The sequence below is a fragment of the Notechis scutatus genome, chromosome 15 (genome assembly GCF_049901735.1).
Source record: "Notechis scutatus isolate UNSWTSFEM ecotype Mainland chromosome 15, rNotScu1.2, whole genome shotgun sequence".
Taxonomy (NCBI): Eukaryota; Metazoa; Chordata; class Lepidosauria; order Squamata; family Elapidae; genus Notechis; species Notechis scutatus.
Window position 1 is genome coordinate 5659832 of NC_142023.1, and position 25291 is coordinate 5685122.

General features: G+C 47.5%; 1 protein-coding gene across 1 annotated transcript in view; it reads right to left on the reverse strand.

Moving 5' to 3' along the window:
* The window catches only part of PAPPA (pappalysin 1), a 133766-nt gene extending 110206 nt beyond the window's left edge, over window positions 1–23560 (reverse strand). The window contains 3 exon segments of the mRNA XM_087943904.1: window positions 1–629; window positions 22952–22975; window positions 22978–23560. The exon segment at window positions 1–629 is cut by the window's left edge and continues 443 nt beyond it. Coding sequence (XP_087800030.1) covers window positions 1–629; window positions 22952–22975; window positions 22978–23440 — 1116 coding nt within the window. The 5' untranslated portion in view covers window positions 23441–23560.
* Window positions 23561–25291: the final 1731 nt, after the last annotated feature.

Genomic DNA, 25291 nt, shown 5'->3' on the forward strand with positions numbered 1-25291 from the left:
CGGGATCCGGTTGTAGCTGGCGATGACCTCCACATTGTCGCAAACTGTTTGGCCGCAAAGAGGGGGCTCCAGGCTGGTATCCAACAGGTAGCCAGAGTGGGAGGTCAACTCGGTCAGAGGAAGACGTGGGCTATCTTTCATGGGAAGCCAGTTGCTTTTCACATTCAGCAAAGTCTCCTGAAACACTAGTTGAGGTAGAGGAACATCTACTTCATGGGCCACCAAAGTCATGTCCATCAGTATCTCCTTCTGAGAACGGACCGTTCTCCAAAGACTGAAATGCTCTATGTATCCTCGGTAGTTTTGGTGTCGGGCATTGCCGCCCAGCATAAGGATCTTACATTTCAAGGTCAAAGGGCTGAAGATACTCCCCACCTGTTCTCTGCTAGCCGCCACCTGGGCACCGTTCACGTACAACTTCATCAAGCGTCCATCGTAAGTGATGGCAAGGTGAACCCACTGATTCGGAAGGTAGCTGTGGTGATCTGTGATGGTGGTAACCTTCCGGGCACGGTCGGTCTTCAGTGAGAAAAAATAGCGAGGATCTCGATTACCTTGGTTGCTGACGTTGTTGATTCCCAAAACCCATCCTCGGTCCAGGGTGGTGTAAGAACATTTGTCGTATAATCCTAAGTGTCCCCAACACAAAAGAAAAAAAGAAAAGGAGAAAAGAATGAATAAGAGTGAGCATCACATCCAGAGGTCGTATTCAGCCAGTTCTGACTGGTTCTGGAGAACCGGTAGCGGAAATTTTGAGTAGTTCGGAGAACCGGCAAACGCCACCTCTGACTGGCTCCGCCCGCATCTGTTCTCTACCTCCCAAATCCCAGCTGATTGGCTGGGTCTTCTTTGGTTGCCCTCGACAGGAGAACGGAGCTGGAAAGCAGGTTCGTGGGGTGGGGAGGGAAGGAAAGGAATTGAAGTAACCTTCCCCCAGGAGTGAGGTGGAAATGGAGATTTTGCAGTATCCATCCCCTGCCACACCCACCAAGCCACACCACGCCCACAAGCCACGCCCACAGAACCACTAGTAAAAAAAATTGAATACCACCACTGATCACATCATGAACCAGAGGTTGTCAATCAGCCCTTGTTTTTCAGCATTACTTGAGCCCATCCATCATTCCAACATCCAGCAGAACATTCTCCAATGTCAGCATCACAAGAACACTCATTCGTGCCCCTTGAAATGTACGCATAATGCCAATTAATTCCACCAAATCCTCATTAGCGAAGGGTTCATTAGCAAAAAAAATTTAGAACCTTCCTAAAAATGGCCGTTCCTAGAATTCTTCTGTACATATCCGCGCAAGAGAAGGGAGGAATATAAGCTACTTATTTGTGCACAAGAGGTAGAAGACGTTTTGTTTCACGTAATCAAATGCTATATGAACAAACTACAACAAGTTTTGAACATTTTTCCGGAAAGAATTCCTGGGAACTGACTTGAGAATCTCTCACAAGGATGCATTTGCTTACAACTAGTTATACTGTTTAGTCCTCATCCAGACGGGTTTCGAAAACCTAAGAAATCTACTCACTTAGTGCTCTCTATACGCCAAACAATCATCATTTCTACCCTACACATCAAAAATCCAACACATCCCTTATCATGGTACAAGTTGGAAGGAGGTAGTAGAATACCAAAGGTATGGGACAGCAGGTTCTGACCAGTTCTGGAGAACTGGTAGCGGAAAATTTGAGTAGTTCAGATACCACCTCTGACTGGCCTCACCCCCATCTGTTCTCTGCGTCCCGAGTCCCAGCTGATCAGCTGGGTCTCCTTTGGTTGCCTTACACAGGAGAACGGAGCTGCAAAGCAGGTTAGGGAGGTGGGGAGGGAATGGGGATTTTGCAGTAACTTTCCCCGAGGAGTTGGGAAGGAATGGAGATTTTATGCTATCCTTCCCTTGCCACGCCCACCAAGCCACACCACACCCACCAAGCCCCACCACACAGAACCGGTAGTAAACAATTTGGAATCCCACCCCTGGTGTGGGAGGTAGGAGAATACCAAGAGGATGGGCCCCACTACACATAAACTTCTGCAATAGGAAGCAAACGTGGTCCACCACCTTGATTGTATGTGAAGGTAAGAAGGTACCGCACTGAGTCATCAGGAAGGACATCTATTTTGACCTCATGCTATCTGAACTGGCACCGATGCCTCTACTCCCTCTGCATCCCACACCTCTACGGACAAACGGAGAAACAGCTCTTTGGGGTGGTCGAACTGGGGGTGGGGGGTGTTTATCAGGTTCTCAAGACAAGAGGTTGCTCTACCATCACCGCTCTGATTTCGCTTCCAAAGATTCAGAGGTGGCTCAACTTCCACAAGTTCTGCATGATCCCGTTCAGGGAAGACCTGCCTTCACGTCTTACAGCCTACTTTGCCGAAGCAAAGGAAATGGACAGCGGATGGGTCATATTTATAAATACACCCCCCTCCCTCTTCTGTATTTATAGAGGCCTGTGGAAATTTTTTAAAAAAGTGCCAGCTTTCTAATAATAGGGAGCTGGGTTTTTGTTTGTGGAAGAAACACTTAGCTGCGGTATTCCGTACTTACGGTTAACTTTGCCACAAACCCACTAAGTCTCATACACCGTTGAAATGAAGCCAAGATGCATCTCATTACAATAACGTCTCTAGGCTGTTTATACCAGCTTCCCTTTCCTTGTCTTATTTCTAAACTGGGTTGCAGCGTTTGCAAAATGCCATGCAACCACTGACTGGGTCATAATGATTATCAAATACCACCAGTGTTGTCTTCTTAAAGGACAACAGTCAAAACCTTGGCTCGCCTGAATGGCAATGGAATCCTTCTTCGGGGTCAAATCACAGATTGAAATGAAGGAAACAGTGAAGGAAAAACAATACATAAGACAGACAGAATAACAGAGTTGGAAGGGACCTTGCAGGTTATCTAGTCCAACCCCCGCCCAAGCAGAAGACCCTTCACCATTTCTAACAAATGGAAGTCCAATCTCTTCTTGAAAGTCTCAAGTGATGGTGCTCCCACAACTTCTGAAGGCAACTTCTGTTCCACTGGTTGATTGTTTTCACTGTCAGGAAATTCCTCCTTATTTTTAAGTTGAATTTCTTCTTGTTCACTTTCCATCCATTATTCCTTGTCTGGCCTTCAGGTACTTTAGAAAATAGCTTGTGTGGCAGCCCCTCAAATATTGGAAGACTGCTATCCTGTCTCCCCTGGTCCTTTTCTTTACTAGACTAGCCATGCCCAGTTCCTGCAACCCGTTCTTCATATGTTTTAGCCTCCAGTCTCCTAATCATCCTGGTTGCTCTTCTCTGCACCTTTTCTAGAGTCTCAACATCTTTTCTGAATTCTTTATTAGCCAAGTGTGATTGGACACACAAGGAATTTGTCTTGGTGCAAATGCTCTCAGTGTACATAAAATAAAATACATTCATCAAGAGTCAAGAATCATCAGGTACTTCACTTAGTCATGGAGTACAATAAACAATCAAATCATACTAGGAAACAGTCAATATAAATCATAAGGATATAAGCGACAAAGTTACAGCCATACAGTCACAAGTGGGAGGAGATGGGTGATAAGGAGTGATGAGAAGATTAGCAGTAATAGTAGTGTACACTTTGTAAATAGTTGGACAGTGTTGAGGGAATTATTTGTTTAGCAGAGTGACGGCGTTCGGGAAAAAACTGTCCTTGTGTCTAGTTGTTCTAGTGTGCAGTGCCCTATAGCGTTGTTTTGAGGGTAGGGGTTGAAACAGTTTGTGTCCAGGATGTGAGGGGCCTGCAAATATTTTTATAGGTTTTTTTTTATAGAAGCCACAACAACTAATGAACTCAAGCCAATGAACAGCTGAGAGGTGGCGCCCAAGTGAGAAGGGCTGGTGTGCATGATCTGGTGGGCTTCTCTATGAGATGTTGACTTGTACAAATGAGGGGGAAAGGGTGACGGAAACATGAGTGGCAGCTAAGAAGACGGAGAGGGACAGGACCCTGTTTCTATCAAACCTTCCAGAAAGAGAGGTCTGGGTGGAGATAGGCCACCGGTCCTGTTCTTCAGAGAAAAAAAACAAGGAGAGCTAATTTCCCTCCCCTGAGTAACTTCTGGAAGTTGTCATGGCTTTCATGGCTGGGATAATCCAACCCAAGGTGACAGGTCTTAGTTATGAAAGGGGAATTTCGGTCAACAATCAAAGCTGCAGTCAAGAGGCCCATGAATGGGGAGGGAAAAAAGTTGGAGCTCCGATCTCTCTCCTTTTGCATGCTTTAATCACTTAGTATCAAATTTGCCGCAGAATGCTTGAAAGAACGAACCTATCCGGAGCTTTCTTCTGGGCAGCGGAAAATAATCAAAACAGACAGATTTGGGTTAACTATTTCCATGGTGCATGCGACTGAATGAAGTTGGGGAAGACTGACCCAACGTATTACCAAAAGTCAACGGAGATTTCTTGGTCTGGTGGCGGCGGTTGGGCAGAGTTAGAAAGAACCCCAAAGAGCAGGGGAAACTTTGCACTGCTGGGCTGCCAAGAAAATTGCAGGAATGTGGGAAAGTTGCTTGGAAAAAAAATCACCTGCATTATTTTATTCATCAATCACTATCTAACCGAAGTTGCCTTCAGAAGTTGTGGGAACTTCATCCCTGGAGGCTTTCAAGAAGAGATTGGATTGCCATTTGTCAGAAATGGTGTAGGGTCTCCTGCTTGGGCAGAGGGTTGGACTAGATGACCTACAAGGTCCCTTCTGACTCTTATCTGAATCCTAACCCCAAAAAAACCCCAACCAAAACAAAACCCAAAACTCTCCTATCTTTTTATTCCGAGTGAACCTGAAAACATTCAGAAGTTGTAACCATCAAGGGAAAGCTATTCAGCTTATTATTATTTTTTGCCCTTCTTGTTGGAAACGGAGAACCTTTATAGGTAGAAGGGAATCCATGTTTGACCACAGCTTTGAAGAATCCTGCCTTAATATTTTCAAAGTAGTTTTTATAAAGCTTATTAAGTACCGATAAAGGAGAATATTTGTAGCTCAGGGTTGAAATCAGGGGTTTCTTGGTGCTCTCTGGTTGTTTTCTTGGAGAAGTTTCATGACCCAAACTAGGTAACATCATCAGTGCTAAAAGGGAGTTGGGTTTGAAGGAGGAGGAGGAGGACCAGTAAAGAGAAGGACCAGGGGAGACATGATAGCAGTCTTCCAATATTTGAGGGGCTGCCACAGAGAGGAGGAGAGGGGTCAAGCTATTTTCTAAAACACCTGTAGGCCAGATAAGGAATAATGGATGGAAACTGAACAAGGAGAGATTTGATCTGGAAACAAGGAGAAACTTTCTGACAGTGAGAACTATCAACCAATGGAACAGAAGGTGCCCTTGGAAGTTGTGGGAGCTTCATCACTTGAGACTTTCAAGAAGAGATTGGACTGCCATTTGTCAGAAATGGTGTAGGGTCTCCTGCTTGGGCAGGGGGTTGGACTAGATGACCTACAAGATACCTTCCAACTCTGTATCTGTATCTGAGGAAAAGGAGGAGGAGGAGGGGAGGGGGAAGAGGAGGGGGAAGAAGAAGAAGAAAAGGAGGAGGAGGAGGAGGAGGAGGAGGAGGAGGATAACGAGATAGTTTAGAAAAGCACAAGATACATTTTAGCCCAACCGTATTTTTTTTAAAAAGGCAGAAAAAAATGGCAGAGAAGAGAGTGGAAGAACTTCAGTTAATAGGGGACATTTATATCTGGAAGATCTATATAAATTGAATTAAAAAATAAACCAATCTTGCAGGGGAAAAAGTCAACAAGGAAAAGGTGATATTTGGCAGAATGGCCAATTTATTCAAGAAACTGGAAAAATGCAATTTTGAAAGGGCCACATCTGAAAACTCATATGAGAAGAAAATCAGGAAGGGAGAGAAGGAAGGAAGGGGGGAGGGGGAAAGATAGGAGGGAGGAAAGAAGGAAGGAAGGGAAGGAAGGAAGGAAGGAAGGAAGGAAGGAAGGGAGGGAGGGAGGGAGGGAGGGAGGAGGGAGGAGGGAGGGAGGGAGGGAGGCGGAAAGATAGGAAGATAGGAAGGAGGGAGGAAAAAAGGAAGGAAGGAGGAAAAAGAGAGAGGGAGGAAAGAAAGAAAGAAAGAAAGAAAGAAAGAAAGAAAGAAAGAAAGAAAGAAAGAAAGAAAGAAAGAAAGAAAGAAAGAAAGAAAGAAAGAAATGAAGAAAGAAAGAAAGAAAGAAAGAAAGAAAGAAAGAAAGAAAGAAAGAAAGAAAGAAAGAAAGAAAGAAAGAAAGAAAGGGCCTACATTCACAACTGGGTTGGGATAGAAGCATTTTTTAAAAGAAAGATCTTGCACAAAGTTAGAAAATTCATTTTCCACACCGGGGGGTGGGGGCAGTCAGAAAGAGACCAAATTCCCCCCAGAGAGAGGCTTCTGTGGGTAGGGGGCCACTGGTGTCTATCAAAGAGATTCCTATAATCAGAAGACTGCCTGAAATCCTGCAGGACCCCTGCTTTTCATATATACGAGGGGCTCCCAAAAAAATCCCCTGAACTACATAGCCAAAAAGGCATTAAGAGTTGTTAACCTAATCCTACGTAGCTTTTTCTCTGGCAATATCACACTACTAACCAGAGCATACAAAACATTTGCTAGACCAATACTCGAATACAGTTCATCAGTCTGGAACCCTCATTACGTATCTGATATTAGCACAATTGAGAAAGTCCAGAAATATTTCACAAGAAGAGTTTTCCACTCTTCTACGTTGTAGAATACCTTATGCCACCAGACTTGAAATTCTAGAACTAGAAAACCTTGAATTACGCCGTCTTCGGTCTGACTTAAGCATGGTATACAAAATCATACATTGCAATGTCCTACCTGTCAATGAATACTTCAGCTTCAACCATAACAATACAAAGAGCACACAATAGATACAAACTCAAAGTAAACCGCACCAAACTTGATTGCAGGAAATACGACTTCAGCAATAGAGTGGTCAATGTCTGGAATACTCTACCCGACTCTGTAGTCTCTTCCCCAAACCCCAAAATCTTTAACCTTAGACTGTCTACTATTGACCTCACCCCTTTCCTAAGAGGTCTGTAGGGGCGTGCATAAGCGCACCAACGTGCCTACCGTCCCTGTCCTATTGTTTCTCTATTCTTTTATTTTTCTTATATGTACCCATCTCATGTATTCACAACTATGTATACACTTATACTTATTATCTTGTAAACAATTGACAAATCAAATAAATAAATAAAAATAAATAAATAAAACTTGCTTCTTTCCCTTTTCAACTTTGAAGAAGGAGGAGGGGGCTGTTTATGAAACTTTTACTTGAAACTTCCGAGAAGAGATTGGACTCCCATCTTGTCAGAAATGGTGTAGGGTCTCTTGCTTGGGCAGGGGGGCTTGGACTAGATGACCTACAAGGTCCCTTCCGACTCTGATGATCTGTTCTGAGCCAGGCGATGGGACCCCCTCTCCATCCTGCAGTTGAACACCGCAAGCCCATTTCAATCCCCGTTTTCATTTGACGAAGCCAGCGGGGCTTCCTGGCGTTGGGAAGAAAAAACTTCGCCGTGAAGCCATTCCTGAGCCAGGAACACCAGGGAAAACATGTCCACAACATGATTTTATTTTTATTTTTTTAACAAGGCTGGTGGGAATACAAGAAGTTGAAGGCTAGACCAAAGGCAAGCCAGCGAGATCGTGCAACACACAAGAATCGTGGCAAAGGTCTCGCCCCCTGCCCCGCTGACAAAGGGGTCTCCCCAGCACTGCAGGTTGGCTCAGTTTCCCCCAGCAACAGTTGTAAATCTCACACTGTTTTCTTTCTGCTACTTTTTTTTCCACCCCACTGCTTGAAACACAGCTGCCTTTGGCCCGTCCTTCCTTCAAACTCCAAGATAATGGAAAGCAGAGCTTGGGGCTCAGGATACCTTATAGGATGCTGCATAAAAAAAAGGTTAGATACAGATAATCAGAGTTGGAAGGGATTTTGGAGGTCATCTAGTCCAACCCCCCGCCCAAGCGGGAGACCCTACACCATTTCTGACAAATGGCAGTCCAGTCTCTTCTTGAAGGTCTCAAGTGATGGAGCTCCCACAACTTGGTGACCCTGATCTAGAGGAGGAGCCACAGTAGAGAGAAAAATGGGGAAGGGAAGGCCAAGATGCTCTCATCTCAGTGCTCCCCTCCAAATAAATACAAGAACAATCCACTCCATCTATGACCATTTCTGCTGTATTTTATCCTTCCTATGTTTCAAAAGCATTCAGACCAGAATGGCACTGAAACAATAACTTTGTTTAATTATAGTTGCAGTTTAGGCCTGTACTAAAAATAAGTTTATGGCTCTCAGCAACGGAATGTGGAGGCCTATCGGCTGCATTTATTATGAATGAATGGCATATTGATTGGGTTATGCAATTCGGTTCCTTTTTACAACTAATGAATATCAGTTTTTCAAGATGATTAAGGGCCTGGAGGTTAAGACATACAAAGAACGGTTGCAGGAAGTGGGTATGAGGACCAGGGGAGACATGAGAGCAGTCTTCCAATATTTGAGGGGCTGCCCCAGAGAGGAGGAGGGGGTCAAGCTATTCTCCAAGGCAGGGGTCGCCAACCTTTTGGACCTCAGGGACCACCAAACTCATAATTTTAGATCCCAGGGACTACTAACAGGTTCTGTGGGCGTGGCCTAATTTGTGTGTGTGGCTTGGTGGTCATGTGACTGGCTGGGCATGGCGTGTATGTAAATATTATAAATATTTATATAAATATTGATTTTTTTAAAATTAAAAAAGAGCAACTTTTACCCAAAATCAGGAAAAGCAGACAGGCAGATTGAGTTGCTCACAGAATCACAGATTCATTCAGAGATCTATCTATCTGCCATCAGCTAGCTCAGTCTGTCACATAAAATTTGCTTGCAAGCAAACTCATAAAATTTTCTAGCAAGCAAACTCACAAAATTAACTCACAACACACCATATTGAGTTTTTTATTTAAAAAAAGAACAACTTTTACCCCAATTCAGGCAAAGCAGGCAGATTGAGTTGCTCACAGAATCATTCAGTGATCTATCTATTTGCCATGGGCTAGCTAAGTCTCCCAAATTTGCTTGCCGTGAGTCTGCACTGAATTTGCTTGCAAGCAAACCTTCAGTCCTAAGGGAGGTTCGGCTGTGCTGAGCCGAAGATCTAAAGACTAGCTAGAAAGCAAGAAATCCAACGATTTCCTGCTTTCTAGCTAATCTAAATCTCCCGGCACAGCAGAACAGCTGATGGTCGGAAAAAGGAAAAATAGCAATTTTAGCAGGCAAGTTTGCTGGGTAAGGAGTAAGTGGGCGGGGAGGGTTCCCGCGGGCCATGTGGATAGTGCAGCCTTGTGTTTCTGCGCAGCCTGGATTAATTGCTTTGGGGGGATGCTCTGGGGGTGAGATTTCTCTGCGGCCCACCAAAAAATTTTCTCACGGCCCACCTGTGGGCCACAACCCATGGGTGGTGACCGCTGCTCCAAGGCACCCAAAGGCCAGACAAGGAATAATGGATGGAAACTGACCAAGGAAATATTCAACCTGGAAATAAGGAGAAACTTTCTGACAGTGAGAGCAATCAAACGATGGAACTGAAGTTCCCTTTGAAAGTTGTGGGAGCTTCATCCCTGGAAGCTTTCAAGAAGAGACTGGACTGCCAGAAATGCCTGCTTGGGTGGCGGAGTTGGACTAGGTGACCTACAAGGTCCCTCCCAGATCTATTCTTATTGATAGATTCAACCTAGAAATAAGGAGGAACTTTCTAACAGTGAGAACAATCCACCCCATGGAACAGAAGTTGCCTTCAGAAGTTGTGGGAGCTTCTTCCCTGGAGGCTTTGAAGAAGAGACTGGACTGCCACCTGTCAGAAATGGTGTAGGGTCTCCTGCTTGGGCAGGGGGTTGGACTAAATGACCTACAAGGTCCCTTCCAACTCTGTTATTCTGTTATATGCCTGTGACAGGTGGTATATAAAATTTGGAAGAAAGCCTCAGCCACGAGCAGACGTCGCGTTCCTGATAATATCCCAGGCTTCAGAATGGACTGAATCTGATCCTGTTTTCATGGCTTTAGAAGGCTTTAGAGCTGAAATGTATGATCCCACCATGTGTGTGTGTGTGTGTGTGTGTGTGTGTGTAGGGGGTGGTGGTGAAGGGCAGCCTCAGGTTCCCAAAACCCTGATCTCAGAATGCCTTGCCTCCTCTCTGCAAACAGCTCGGTCTCAAGGCAACAAAGGAAGGTTGGGAGAGAAAAAAAAAATCAAAGTTATCAGATGCTTTCTCTTTGCTTTGTCAAGCTACTGGCAAACAGAGGACAACTTTTGCCGGGCAGGATATGGTGGGGGAGAGCGGAAAAAGAAACGGCATCAAGGACAGAAAGATAGAAAGAGAAGGGACCGAGAAGAGGACGATAAGGTAAGAAAAACAGCAAACAGGGAAAGCCAAGTCAACGATTCAGGTGTTTGCATCAGAAAACAGGATAAGAGCTCCAACCTCCACTGGCGAAAGGGGGAAACGCTTATCAGTTTTAGATTAAGCATTGCAACCTCTCTCCTTCTCTCTCTCTCTCTTTCCCCAAAGTTTCTTTGGTCTCAGAAACAAACAAACAAACAAAACAAAACCCACAATTCAGCTTCTGTTATCGCGCTGTTCCAAATTTTGCAAGGAAGGGCTTTGAGCCTTTGCTCTCACAGCAAGGTCACAAGCGTTTGGCCATTCTAGCCTGCGTTGCTCTCTGCGCACTCACCAGACCGGCCCATCGTACGGGACAAACAAACAGCCCGACAATGCAGGAAGCTCCCCACCACCAGCACCTCTTTTGTCATTTGGGGATTGCATGCCAAGGGAAGGCAGGGAGGGGCAGAAACAAAGATCCTGATGAGCACTATCTGCTATTTGCTTTTTCTTGTTCCAGATCTCCATCATCTTTCAGTATCCTCACAGGGAGATGCTTGCAGGAACGAAAGAAGAAGATGTTTGCTAACATTTCCTCTTGCTTTGGAAACACGAGCGTATCTGTTATCAGTCTGCCTAAAGGGAGGCAGCTCAGGATGCTGCGTGTTGACAGTCCCAAACTCAGCAGCCTTCGAAAAGTCTTTCCTTCTACGCAGGAACAATAGTTGCATTGAGGTTTTAGAGGCTGGTTCGAGGAGCCTGCCCTGAACTCCTCCTTACCTTTCGTCTTGACCTCTGACACAACTTTGTTCTCCGCCGGGGGAATAAAACCTTCAGAAATCACAAGATGCTTCCTTCTTGAAGTGGCTCCCTAAGAGCCTTCAAGATGAGTTGGGAAGGAGCCTATGTGCGGTGCACACTTAGCAGGGCGCTAAGGAATCCCAGTCCCTTTTCTTTGGGTGAGCATGAATGGTTTGGTGAAACAATTGCGTGTTGGTTCGCTTGCTTGGTGGGAAGCAATTGAATTTGTTTTGTCTTGAGGTGGTTGGGGGTGGTTTTGGTAGCCCCTAAGAGGAGAAAAGAGACAAGGAGAACAAGAGGGGACACGGTGGCTCAGTGGCTAAGAAGCTGATCTTGTCGATCAGGAAGGTCGGCAGTTCCACGGTTCGAATCCCTAGCGCCACGTCATGGAGTGAGCTCCCGTTACTGGTCCCAGCTTCTGCCAACCTAGCAGTTCGAAAGCATGTAAGAAAAATGCAAGTAGAAAAATAGGGACCCCTTTGGTGGGAAGGGAACGGCGTTCCATGCGCTTTCGAAGGCATTTAGTCATGCCAGCCACATGACCACGGAGACATCTTTGGACACCGCTGGCTCTTCAGCTTTGTAACAGAGCCAGGAACGACTAGCATGTAGGGGAACCTTTACCTTTAAAAGGAGGAAGGCTGAATTGGAAACTAATCAAGGAGAGAAACCACCTAGAAATAAGGAGAAATTTCCTGACTGTGAGAACAATCAATGAGTGGAACGGCCTGCCTCCAGAAGCATCATTGGAAGTCTTCAAGTAAAGACTAGATAACTATTTACCCAAAGGTCAGAAGTTGCCTTTAGAACTAAAAGAGGGCTACATTTAAAGATGAACATCCTAAGCATAGCCCAAAGATTGAAAAGCCTTCTTCATCTGCTTAACGTTCCCAAAACACCCAAAACATGCCTGAGAAGAACCTGCGGATGGACTTTCTAGAGAGCAGCCAGAAACATATCTCAGCAGCCAGCAAGTAGCATCTCCTTAGCTCAGAGGTCTTCAAACTTGACCGCTTTAAGACTTGTGGACTTCAACTCCCAGAATTTGTCCTCCGGGTCATGTTAGCTCAGGAATTCTGGGAGTTGAAGTCCACAAGTCTTAAACTTACCAGGTTTGAAGACCCTTGCGCTTAGCTAGAAAAGAGCTAGCGGCAAATCTGACTAGTGAATTAATCCATTCACTTGGCTTTCAAGATTCCTAAATTCAGCAAAGCGAGCCTTCTTGCACACCATGGGTTAAGACAAGGAGGAGGAGGAGGAGGCAGCATTTAGCCCTAACCAAGATCAACATGGATCAAGTTTAGCATGTGGTGTGAACCCCACCACTGGTTCTTGAGCCGTGATGGCACAGTGGTTAGAATGCCGTATTGCAGGCTAATTCACTGCTCACTGCCTACAGTACGATTCTGACTGGCTCAAGGTTGACTCATCCTTCTGAGGTTGGTAAAACGAGTATCCCAGATTGTTGCGGGCAGGAGGCTGACTCTGTAAATCACTTAGAGAGGGCTGTAAAGCACTGTGAAGCGGTATATAAGTCTAAGTGCTATTGCTATTGCAGGCTAACTCTGCCCACTGCCAGCAGTTCAATCGTGACTGGCTCAGGGTTGACTCAGCCTTCTGTCCTTCCGAGGTGGGTACAATGAGGACCCAGATTGTTGGAGGCAACAGGCTGACACTGTAAACTGCTTAGAGAGGGATGTAAAAGCACTATGAAGCAGTATTGCAGGCTATTGCAGGCTAATTCTGCCTCACTGCCAGCAGTTCGATTGTGACTGGCTCAGGGTTGACTCAACCTTTTGTCCTTCCAAGGTGGGTAAAATGAGGACCCAGATTGTTGGGGGGCAATAGGCTGATTTTGCAAGACGCCTTAGAGAGGGCTGTGAAGTGCTCTTGTTATTTAGCTCATGTAATTCCAAATGTTGTAGGGACCCAGGCACTGAACCTGAAACTTGGGGGGAGGTGTGGGGGGGAGCAAAGTTTGATCTCAGGCGCTGAGACAACTTGCCTAATTCATCCAGGATTCCCGCCGCCTCCATCCCCTTCGCCCGCTGCTCGGCTTTGCTACTAGAGACAGCAGCTGATATTCCCCAAAGTCACGCAGGAGTTGCAAAATAGCTGCGCTTGGGAGAGGAGACCGTGTGAAAATTGGCAGCCCCTCGCACCAAAGGCCACCTACCCTCAGAGACGAGGATGACCCAGAGCAACAAAGAGGCCCTCGTTTAATAGCATTGTAAAATTAACTGTTTGGAAAAGCAGGCGTACACCCACCCACGCACCACGAGCTGCAGCTGACGGTGATGTCAGGGCATTTCCATCTCGGAGGAGTGGACAGCAAGCTCGTAAAAGTTTCGAAAAGAGGGAGTTTTTTTCTTTTCTTTTCTTTTCTTTTTTTCTTTTCTTTTCTTTTCTTTTCTTTGATCCGCTGTCACCTGGAACCAAGTTAAACCTTTCCCCCATTGCCTGTTTTGTTTCATTTGGCTTTCCTTTTTTTTTTTTTTTTTTGGTAAAAAATTTATTTGGGTTTCCACAAAACATAATACAAATAAAATATCTTTTTGAGAACAGCATGATTCCAGGTTATCACTTCTCCATACAGACATAAACTCAATTACATATTCGTCTTTATATTCTGTATTCCATATCTTATAACTATTTTATCATTTTCTCAATAATTTTTTTCCCTTCCCTTACTTTCTTCAACCTTATTTTTAATTACCTCATTCCTTTCTACGTTCCATTACATATCTTTTTCTAAGTTTCGGTATCTTTCCAATCGTTATATTTATACTTTTGTCTGTCCTGTTTACAATTTCATATTTTCTTTTCTCATCATCATCCCAGAAGGGAAAGAAAAACAATTCCCTCCCCTTCCAGGCATTAAAAAGCAAGGTTTCCCCTGTAATTACTACATTTGGCTTTCCTTGAAAGAGGCTTCCAAGAATGGCCCCAACCTTTGAGACTGGATCCCAGGAGCTTTGGAAGGAGGAGATCTTTGCGGAAATGATGACCCATAATTTGCTCCGTAAGCCGGAGGAAGAAAGGTATGGGGAGTTTCCTCTAACTAGAGCAAACTTGAACCTTGCATTTCTTCAAAAACTTACGGTTGGGAGGGACCTTAGAGATCTTATAGTCCAACCCTCAGCCAAAAGCCGGAGACCCCTATATCAATTCAGACAAAAGGTTCTCCAATCTTGCATTTCTTCAAAACATAAGGTTGGGAGGGACTTTAGAGATCTTGTCCTCCAACCCTTGGCCTAAAGCAGAAGTCCCTATACCAAATCAGACAAATAGTTCTCCAACTTTTTTCTTGAAGGCCTCCAGTGATGGAGGCGCCTACAAATTCTGGGAGGTAAGCTGTTTGATTGATTCATTTTTCCCACTGTCAGGAAAGTTCTGCTTACTTCTTTCGAGGTTGGATCTCTCTCTGACGAGCTTCGACCCACCGCTTCTTCTCCTGACCTGAAGTGCTTTGGAGAAGAAGTCAATCTCCAAGGAATAATGGGTGGAAACTGAACGAGGAAAGAGATTCAAACTGGAAACGAGGGGGAAATTTCTGACAAGGGAGAACAATCCATCAATGGAACAGAAGTTGCCTTCAGAGGTTTGTGGGAACTTCATCCCTGGAAGCTTCCAAGAAGAAATGGTGTAGGGTCTCCTGCTTGGGCGGGGGGTTGGATTAGATGACCTACAAGGTCCCATCCAACTCTGTTAATCTGTAATCTAATCTGTAATAATCCTCTTCTCTTTGACAGCCCCTCAAGAATTAGAAGAACTTATCATGTGTCTCCTTACTCTATTCAACCTTTATCTTCAATAGGACAGACATACCTTATGATTCTCGACTCCTGACAAATGTATCTTTTCTTTTATGTATACTGAGAGTATTTACACCAAGACAAATTCCTTGTGTGTCCAATCACACTTGGCCAATAAAGAATTCTCTATTCTATTCTATTCTATTCTATTCTATTCTATTCTATTCTATTCTATTTCTATATTATCTATTCTACTACTTTCTACTTACTCTATTCTATTCTCTATTCTATTTCTATATATCTATATTCTACTCTACTCTACTCTATTCTACTCTACTCTACTCTACTCTATTCTATTCTCTATTCTATTTCTATATTATCTATATTCTACTCTACTCTACTCTACTCTATTCTATTCTCTATTCTATTTCTATATTATCCTATATTCTATTCTACTCTACTCTACTCTGCTCTACTCTATTCTCTATTCTATTACTGTATTATCCTATATTCTATTCTACTCTACTCTACTCTACTCTACCGTTCATCAAGAACAGTTTGAGAGAACTGGGATCCTGGGTTGGAAAAGTCTCGCTTGATTAAAAGGCAGAACACCCCGCAAATTTACAATCCCTCACATCACAGCCTAAGCGGGCCCGCTGTCCGCATTTCATCCTCCCTAAAAGCTGGAAATACCCTTTCTTTTTAAGCTGTTGTTCTTGTTTTCCCTCTTCCCTCCTCTGCCTTTTTTTCCTCCCTCGAAGTCTGGCTTCTTCTAGATCGAACAGGCCATTTAAGGATTTAGATTTGCAAGCCATCTATCCAGAGATGGTTATTCAGCCGGTTCTGACAGGTTCTGGAGAACCGCTAGTGGAAATTTTGAGTAGTTCGGAGGACCGGCCAATACCGCCTCTGACTGGCCCCGCCCCCATCTCTTCTCCGCCTCCCGAGTCTCAGGTGATTGGCTGGGTCTCCTTTTGTTGCCCTGCACAGGAGAACAGAGCTGGAAAGCAGGTTATTGGGGTGGGGAGGGAATGTGGATTTTGCTGTAACCTTCTCGTGCCACGCCCACAGAACTGGTAGTAAAACATTTTGAATCCCACCACTGCATCTAGGTCGGGGGGGGGGGGGTCTTCAAACTTGGCAACTTTTAAGACTGGTGGACTTCAACTCCCAGCATTCCCCAGACACAGCAGAAACACCCCCCACCCTCACCCCCCACCCACGATCTAAGGGAAGAGGAAGGAAGCATCACTCAGGCAAATGGCATTCATAAGCCGAAAGAGAGGCATCCGACTCGTGTGTGTTTTCCTGCTTTTTTAAAAAAGCCGGCTTGTCATATCTCAAGTCACAGGAACAAAAAGCAACTTGGTCACCCTGAGTCAGACAATGGAACCGCCTGATAAAAGCGCCTCTAATTGGAAGCAGTTTTTTTAGCCTCTTGCCCAAGCGAAAGCTGCTCCCTGATACAAGGAATAAAGGGAGCCACTTTGGCCAAAGGAGACCAGCGGCTCAGTTTTTGGATCTCTCTCTCTCCATCTCCCTTTCTCCCTCTCTCTCTCCCTCTGTCTCTTCCCTCTCTCTCCCTCTCCCTTTCTCCCTCCCTCCCTCTCTCTCCCTCTCCTCTCTCCATCTCCCTCCTCTCTCCTCTCCCTTTCTCCCTCCCCTCTCCTCCCTCCTCTCTCTCCTCTCCCTTCTCCCCCTCTCTCTCCTCTGTCTCTCTCCCTCTTCTCTTCCCTCTCCCTTTCTCCCTCCTCTCCCTTCTCCCTCTCTTGCTCTCCCTCTCTCTCCCTCTCCCTTTCTCCCTCCCCTCCCTCTCTCTCTCTTCCTCTTCCTTTCTCCCTCCCCCCCTCCCCTCTCTCCCCTCTATCTCCTCTCCCTCCTCCTCCCTCCCTCTCTCTCTCTCTCCTTCTCTCTTCCTCTCTCCCTCCCCCCTCCCTCTCTCTCTCCCTTTCTCTTTTCCTCTCCCCTTCTCCCTCCCTCCCTCTCTCTCCCTCTTCCTTTCTCTCTCTCCCTCCCTCCCTCTCTCCCTCTCCCTCTCTCTCTCCCTCTCCCTTTCTCCCTTCTCTCTCCCTCTGTCTCTCCCTTTTCCCTCCCTCCCTCTCTCTCCCTCTCCCTTTCTCTCTCCCTCTCCTTTCTCCCTCCCTCTCTCTCCCTCCTCCTCCCTCCCTCCCTCTCCCTCTGTCTCTCCCTCTTCCTTTCTCCCCCTCCTCTCTCTCTCTCTCTCTCTCAGTTGCCCCCCCCAAGGAGATCCTTGTTTAGGATCCCTGCCACGCTCTTCGAGCCACCTGTGTGCTCAGGAACTTCTTAGTTTGAAAAGGCCGTGAATTCTGGATTTGGATCTGGATGAGAGGGGATTTGGGGGGGGAAAGCCTCCCTCCTTGGCGAAGGCTAGACTCGCTCCTTGGCAGAAGCCCAAATGTTTCTACATCCAGCCAAGCCTGGCATGGCGTCAATTTTTCTCCCGCCCTGCGAGGACAGGGAGAGAAAAGAGACTTTCCACGCCTCTCAACTTTCAATGGGGAGGGGGGGGCAAGCAAAGGCCAGGAACCAAGCAGGAGGCACAGCCCAGGGGCCCATCTGAGCCAGAGAAGGGGATGGCGGGGACCACCGACTCAGTTAGTGCTGGGATTAGGAAGAAAGGAAGATGAAATCTTGACTCTGTCAGTTCTCCAAAAGACACAGAGCGGGTATAAAACGGGGCTCTCTGTCCCCCCAAGGGGGAAAAAAGGGGGGAAGTGGTAGGGAGCCATGGGGAAGCCACCCCCTTTTTTGAGGTTGTTTTGGTGCTTCTTACCCTGGATGAGAGGAGACAGTTCTTCCTTTAGGTCAATTCTAGGGCATTGAGGTCTTCAAACTTGACCCGCTTTAAGGCTTGTGGACTTCGACTCCCAGAATTCCTCCTCCAGTCATGTCAGCTCAGGAATTCTGGGAGTTGGAGTCCACAAGTCTTAAACTTGCCAAATTTGAAGACCCTTGGATTAGATAGATAGATAGATAGATAGATAGATAGATAGATAGATAGATAGATAGATGGGTGGATGGATGGATGGATGGATGGAGAGGGAGGGAGGGAGAGGGAGATAGAAGATAGATAAAGACTCAACCAGCAAGCTGGCCCAATCATGGGGTGTCTGTTACAAACAGGCTTGGGGAGATGAAAAAGCAACTCTAGGGTCTAGCAACAAGAGAGGTAATGAGTGGCCAATGTATTTTAATTGATTGATTGGTTGGTTGGTTGATTATCTCTAGGCCCTAGCAACTAGACTCCACTGGATTTGTTGGTTAGCCAACAAGTACCATATTAATTAATTAAGTAATTATTCTGTGGCTTTAGCAACTGGACTCCATTAGAGTTGGGTGGCCCAAAAAATATTAATTGATTGATTAATTATTCCTAGGTTCTAGCAACTGGACCCCACTGGATTTGTTGGTTGGCCAACAACTATTCATTCATTAATTAATTACTCTTAGGCTTTAGCAACTAGACTCCACTGGGGTTGGGTGGACAATTAATATCAATTGATTGATTGATTGATTGATTAACTAATGAATTAATCCTATCTAGCAGCTAGACTCCACTGGATTTGTTGGTTGGCCAACAAATGTTCATTAATTACTCTTAGGCTTTAGCGACTAGACTCCACTGGAATTGGGTCAATAAGTAACTGATTGATTATTCCTAAATTCTAGCAACTGGACTCCACTGGATTTGTTGGTTGGCCAACAACTATTCATTAAGTAATTACTCTTAGGCTTTAGCTACTAGACTCCACAGAGGTTGGGTGGCCAATAAATATTAATTAATTGATTGATTATTTAAATTATTCCTAGGTTCTAGCAGCTGGACTGCACTGGATTTGTTGGTTGGCCAACAAATATGAATTAATTAAGTAATTATTCTTAGGCTTTAGCAATTAGATTCCACAGGAGTTGGGTGGCCAATAAATATTAATTAATTAATGGGAGGGAGGGAAAGGAAGAGAGGAAAACAGCTTCCACTGTGACCATATTTTTGCTCATTTGTCACTTCGAAGCAGCGAATCTCTCCCTCAGGAAACAAAATGCAGCTGGGGACTACCACTCCCATCATCCCCCTCTCAGTGCAAGTATGGTGTGATGAAGGGCCTGGTGGTAATAACCTTGACCCAGTCTCCTCCTCCTCCTCCTCTTCCTCCTCCTCCTCCTTTCTTTCTTTCTTTCTTTCTTTCTTTCTTTCTTTCTTTCTTTCTTTCTTTCTTTCTTTCTTTCTTTCTTTCTTTCTTCTTTCTTCTATCTATCTATCTATCTATCTATCTATCTATCTATCTATCTATCTATCTATCTATCTATCTATCTATCTATCTATCTATCTATCATCTCTCTGTCTCTGATTTTTTTTCTCTCTCTCTCCCTCCCTCCCCCCTCCCACCTCACCTCACAGGGTTGATGTTGCGGGGGAAAATAGGCAGAAAAATAGGAGGGATGCAAATCAACCAGCCAACCAATAAAACATTCCTAATAACACCAAAGAATAAAGCCATTTCTGATCTCTGGATCATTTCAGAAATCTCGGTGGCTTCTAACTACCCTTGAAACAGCCAGGAAGAGCAAGGGAATCTTTCAAAAGAAGCACTGCATGGACAGACAGATGGACGGATGGAACAAGAGGGGGGGGGTTGACTTTGGCAAGGACCAACCTCTAAGTAGCCTTGCCATATTTGAACCCAAGCTTCTTTAAAGAAGCCGGAGGGAGGGGGGGGCTTCTTAAATTACAGTTGGTCTCCGGAGAAAGAGAAGAAAAGTAGGAAACCTCCCCTAAACTAACTGTCCGAAACAGAACCATCCCATCTGGAGTTTGCTGCTTGAAGATCCAGCTCTGCAGGGTTGGCGTAGGGATATCAAAGGAGAGGAAGGTCCTTGGTGGTTTTCTGGCAGACAAGTTTCATGACCCAAACTAGGTAACAAACTAGACCTAGCACTGAAGATGCTACCTAGTTTGGGTCATGAACAACTGCAAGAAAAACACCAAGCTCAGAGAGCACCAAGGACCCTACAATTCTCCTCCTCCTCCTCTCCTTCTCCTTCCTCCTCCTCCTTCTCTTTCTCCTTCTCCTCTCCTTCTCCTTCTTCCTCCTCCTTCTCCTCTTCCTCCTCTTTCTCCTCCTCCTCTCCTTCTCCTTCTCCTTCCTCCTCCTTCTCCTCCTCCTCCTCTCTTTCTCCTTCTCCTCTCCTTCTCCTTCTCCTTCCTCGTCCTCCTTCTCCTCCTCCTCTCCTCCTCCTCCTCTTCTCCTTCTCCTTCTCCTCCTCTTCCTCTCCTTCTCCTCCTTCTCCTTTCTCCTCTCCTCCTCTCCTCTTCCTCCTCCTCCTCTCTTCTCCTTCTCCTCCTCCTCCTCCTTTCCTTCTCCTCTCCTTCTCCTCTCCTTCTCCTTCCTCTCCTCCTTCTCCTCCTCCTCTCCTCCTCTTCCTCCTCCTCCTCCTCCTCTCCTTCTCCTCCTTCTCCTTCCTCCTCCTCCCATTCTCCTTCCTCCTCCTTCTCCTCCTCCTCCTCCTCCCCCTGTAAACCTAACTCCCTTCTAGCACTGGGTCATGAACAACTGCAAGAAAAACACCAAGCTCAGAGAGCACCAAAAACCCCAATTCTCCTCCTCCTCCCCCCACTCCTTCCTGCAAACCCCACTCCCTTCTAGCACTGATGGTGTTACCTAGTTGGGTCATGAAACATCCGCCCCAAGCTCAGAGAGCACCAAGGAGCTTTCCTCTCGCAACCCTGAGCTACAAAGATTCTTCTTTTACTGATATCAGAGGCGAGGCAAAGAACTTCACGACCCAACCACATTCTTCCAACCCGGTCAGATCCAGGGCAGCTCTTCCGACGTGAGGGCACCCAGGCAAAGCTTTCCCAGGGAAGGGTGGGCCAAACCTGGATGCTTTTAAAAACCCTACGCTCCCTTTTTTTTACTTTACAACTCCCCGGAGCTCAAATCTGCACTTTTCAACACCCCCGAATAAGAGAAAGGAGGAAGGTAGAAGCAAACAAAAAGCTTTTTTTTTTTTTACTACTTCTTCTTCTTCTTCTTTCCCTGCAACCAGAGACTTACAGTTGCTAAATTGGAAGGAATTTCAAAAATGCTAAAAACTGTCTGCATATGTTTATGTTTAAATCGCCGCCCGCAGTAAGAGCCAGGCAATGCCTTATCCCCCCACAAGGTGTTCTCCGGAGTGGGGGGGGGGAGCTCAAACTCCCATCGTCAGCCCGTTGGAGAGAAGGAGATTGTCACGAGAGGCGCGTGAAGGGGAGCGGTGGGGGGGGAATAATACCTGACAACAGAAGCCACGATTGGTGGGGGGATCGTAGCACTCACACACACACAGAGACACACACACCCCGCAACGACTTGGTTGATTTGAGGTTTAGGATGCCAAGCGGGTTTTTTTTTTTTTCTTCGCCTTGCAAGCATTGCCCGGACCGACTCCTGAGTAAACACGCTTCGCCCCGCACCGTTAAAGTTTTTTCCCCCTTGCGAAGGCGAATAGCCACGGTTGACAAGCTGTTTTGACAACAACAACAAAAAGCCACGCACCCAGAGGAAAGCAAACGCGGGGCTGGGAGGAAAGGGTTTGGACCAGAGATTGGACTGCCGTTTGTCAGAAATGGGGTAGGCAGGATCTCCTGTCTGGGCGGGGTAGGGGGGTGGGGGTTGGACTAGATGACCTACAAGGTCCCTTCCAACAGATTGCTGCACCCCACACCCCAAGGCAAAAATCCCTCCGTCCACCGATCGCCCTCTCTCCATCCCGTCTCCTTTCCCAGCAGACTGCTCCTAAGCCAAGGATAACAATGACAATTAAGAGAGAAAAAGCGACTTTCCCCGATATTCTCGCTTTTCAAAGGTTTCCCCCCACAATCCCTCCCGCTTAGGAATTCACGGGGAGGGGAGGGGAGGGGAAGGGGAGGGGCGGCTCTCCCAAACTTAACTTGACACTAATAAGGCCGCGCGGGTGAAAAACGAGGGTGTTTTTTCTCTCTCTCTCTCTTTCTCTTCCCTTTTTCTTTTTCCCCGCCCGGGAAAGAGGCGCGCGCGATCTTGTGCGCCATTGGATGCAGGAGCCAAGCACCAGCGGTTCCCCGGCGCTTGACTCCCGTTGGGCGCATGCAGACGTGCCCCGAGGCCGATCGGTGTCCTTGGAAACGGGGGTTGGGGGGTCCCCAAGGACGGACGCCGGGATCACCAAGCTGCCGCCTCGGGGGTCCCGTGCAAGGAAGCGAAAGGGGCGCCCCTCCGCTTGTTTCTCCTCCCCTCCCCTCGTCCGGGAGCAGCTCTCCATCCCATATATAAATATATTTCCCCGTTCAGGCGCGCTTCCTTAAGCCTCGCTCCTTCCCCGGCTGCAAACCGAGGGTCCCCGAGTTGCAAAGGCGAAGAGCTTCGGAGGAGTAAGGGAAGGAAGCTAGGCAGTTCCCATCGGCTCGACAAATCCACTCCCCGCGTGGTGAGAAATTCGCGGGGGTCTCTCCGGCTCATTCACACACACACAAGAGAGAGACACACAAAAGCAGGCAAACAAGGGCGTGTTGAGTCGAGACACAACAGCACGTGGCTCTGTTGTTGTCGTCGTCGTCGTCGCCGCCGGAGAACGCCCTGACAATGCCGAGACCCCCGCTCGGGACCCCTCGCCCTTCGCGCGCGTCTCTTCGGCGGCCGCAAGGAGCCCTCGCCAACCGAGCAGCTTCCCAGGCGCAGCTGCCATTCTCCCCAACCGTGCGCCCGCCAACTTCGGGCAGCGCCAAATCTCTCCCCACCCCACCCCCAGCACACACACACACCGACACCCCGTGCGCACGCCTCCCCTGTCGTCCTCAACCGTGCGCCCGCGGACTCCGGGCAGCGCCAAAGGACCCCCTCCCCACCTCCTGCTCGCACGCCTCCCCTGTCATCCCCCAACCTTGCGCCTCGCCAACTTCGGGCAGCGCCAAACAATCCCCCTCCCTCCTTACCTGCGATCACAGCCGGCGCCTTCTGCCCCCTTCGGGCCGCAGCCAAGCCTGGACGGTGAAGGCATCCCGGGGTATCTCCAGCTCCGCCTTCAAGCGCAGCTGGTCGCCCTGACCGCGGAAATAGAACGCCCTGCTCGGCGGGGTCAGGGGCTGCCGACCCTCGTTTGGCCCCGGGGCCTCGTCTGGCGCTCGCCTCCTGCGTCGCGGGACGCGCGGCGCTTCCAAGCCTCCTCCGGCCGCCGAAGTGGCAAGAGAGCGCCTACCCTGGGCTAACCTGGTGGCGCAGGTGCCCGGCGCGGGGGAACGCCAAAGGAGCGCTTGCTGCCGCTGCTGCTGGTGCTGTTGGCGCCGAGTGGCCCGCCGCGCCCGCCGCGAGCGCTCCTCCAGCCCGCATTCGGCGCCCCCGCCGCCGCCACCGGTGGCGTGGGCTGCTGCTGCCGCCGCGCACACGACCGCGAGAGGCAGGAGCAGGAGAGCCCAGCGCCGCATCGCCGCGCGTGCTTTCGCCCGCGGCTGCCTTTGCGAGCGCTCGCGCGGGCTGCCAGTTTGCGAGCTCCTCCTCGCGGCTTTTGCTCGCTCGGACTTCGCTCGCCGCTCCTCTCCTGCGCCCTTGTTGGCGACGCGCGCTTTTTATAACCCTTCTCCCTTGCCTTCTCTCTCTCTCTTTCTTCTCTCTCTCTCTCCCTCTCTCTCTGTATCTCCCTCCCTCCTCCTCCCTCTCTCTTTCTCTCTATCTCCCTCCCTCTCTCTCTCTCGCACTCTCTCTCTTGCCCCCACCACCACCACAGCCGAGCGTCTTTCTCCCACCGCAACCCCCCCCGCGCGCGCTTCGAGATTTCTTTCTTTTTTTTTCCCCCTTCACCCACCCTTCTCAAAATAAAATGAAATTTAACCGCCTCTCTTTCACGGCCCCCGTTGGCTCCCCTGGAAGCAGCAACAGCCACTCAAAGAGTCCAGCGTGCTTGTGATGCTCTGATCCGTTTCATTTTTATTCTCTCTCTCTCTCTCCCCCACTCCATCTTTCTCCTTCTCCCTCCTTCCCTCCCCGTCTCTCCCTCTTTCTCTCTCCTTCTCACTCCTCTCTTTCTCTCTCCTTCTCACTCCTCTCTTTCTCTTCTCCCTCTCTCTCTCTCCTTCCTCCCTTCCCCCTCTCTCACTCACTCACTCTTTTCTTCAGCCTCCCTCCCTCCCTCTCTCTTTCTCCTTCCCCAACCGACCCTCTCTCTTTCTACATCTCCCTCTTTCTCTCCTTCTCCCTCCCTGCCCTCTCTTTCACTCCCCCCTCTCTCTCAGCTTCCCTCTCCATCATCTTCATCGCTCCCTTCCTTTCTTTCCCACTGAAAGCAAAGCAAAGGGAGAGGTAGACAAGAGGAAGAATAAACAAGAAATTGCCGACTGAGTCGGCTTTTGGGGGGGGGGAGATTTCTTTTCCCCCATCCCACCCCACCAAAAAAGAGAGAAAGATACCCCACCAACTCCAGCAAAGAATAATGACTAATCCATCACTTTGGAGAAAATGGTGGGAGGTTAAGGGAGGGGAGGGAGGAATTAGAAAAAAGAAGAGCCAGATTAAAGTCTTGTGGTGGGACCATCCTCTGTAAGGACAGCTTTTATTCCAAAAGAAATTCAAACTGGAGAAGAAGGAGAAGAAGAAGGGGAAGGGGAAGGGGGAAAGGAAGGAGGAGGAGGGGGAGAAGTAGAAAAAGAGGAGGAAGAGGAAGAAGAGGAGGAGGAGGAGGAGGAGGAGGAGAAGGAGGAGGAGGAGGAGGACCATTCCCTTGTAACATTTCACCTCCACCTCTGTTCTGAGATCCTTCCAAAGCTCTTATTCTTGACCTTATGCCTTTTGGCCCCCAAGAACTGCCCTCACTTTGGGTGGACCACCCCTTCCTCAGTGCTGGTATGGTCTCCCCCCACTTTTAAACTTTTTTTTGTCCCCACAGCGAGTAAAAAAAGTCTTGAAACTTGACACTCATATTTTTTTAAAAAGTTTTTTTTTTTAAAAAAAAAAAAAGGCTTTCTCTTTACTTCTTCCCTGCCTCTCTCTGCCTTAATTTTTCTTCTTCCCCTCTTTTTTCCTCCAAAGTTACATAATTGTCAGCCTGACACACAGAAACACACACACACACACACACACAGAGAGAGAGAGACAGACACACAAACACACAGAGATCTTGGAGGGTGGGTGTCCCCTTCACTGTAGCTAATCCATTACTTCAAATCTGAGGTTCTCATCAGATTATCCTGGAGGAAAATGCACACTTGATTTGTTCACTGGGAAATTGGAGGTACCAAGTCACAGAGAGTGGAACATTAAAAGCTGCTCTATGGCTTTTCAGG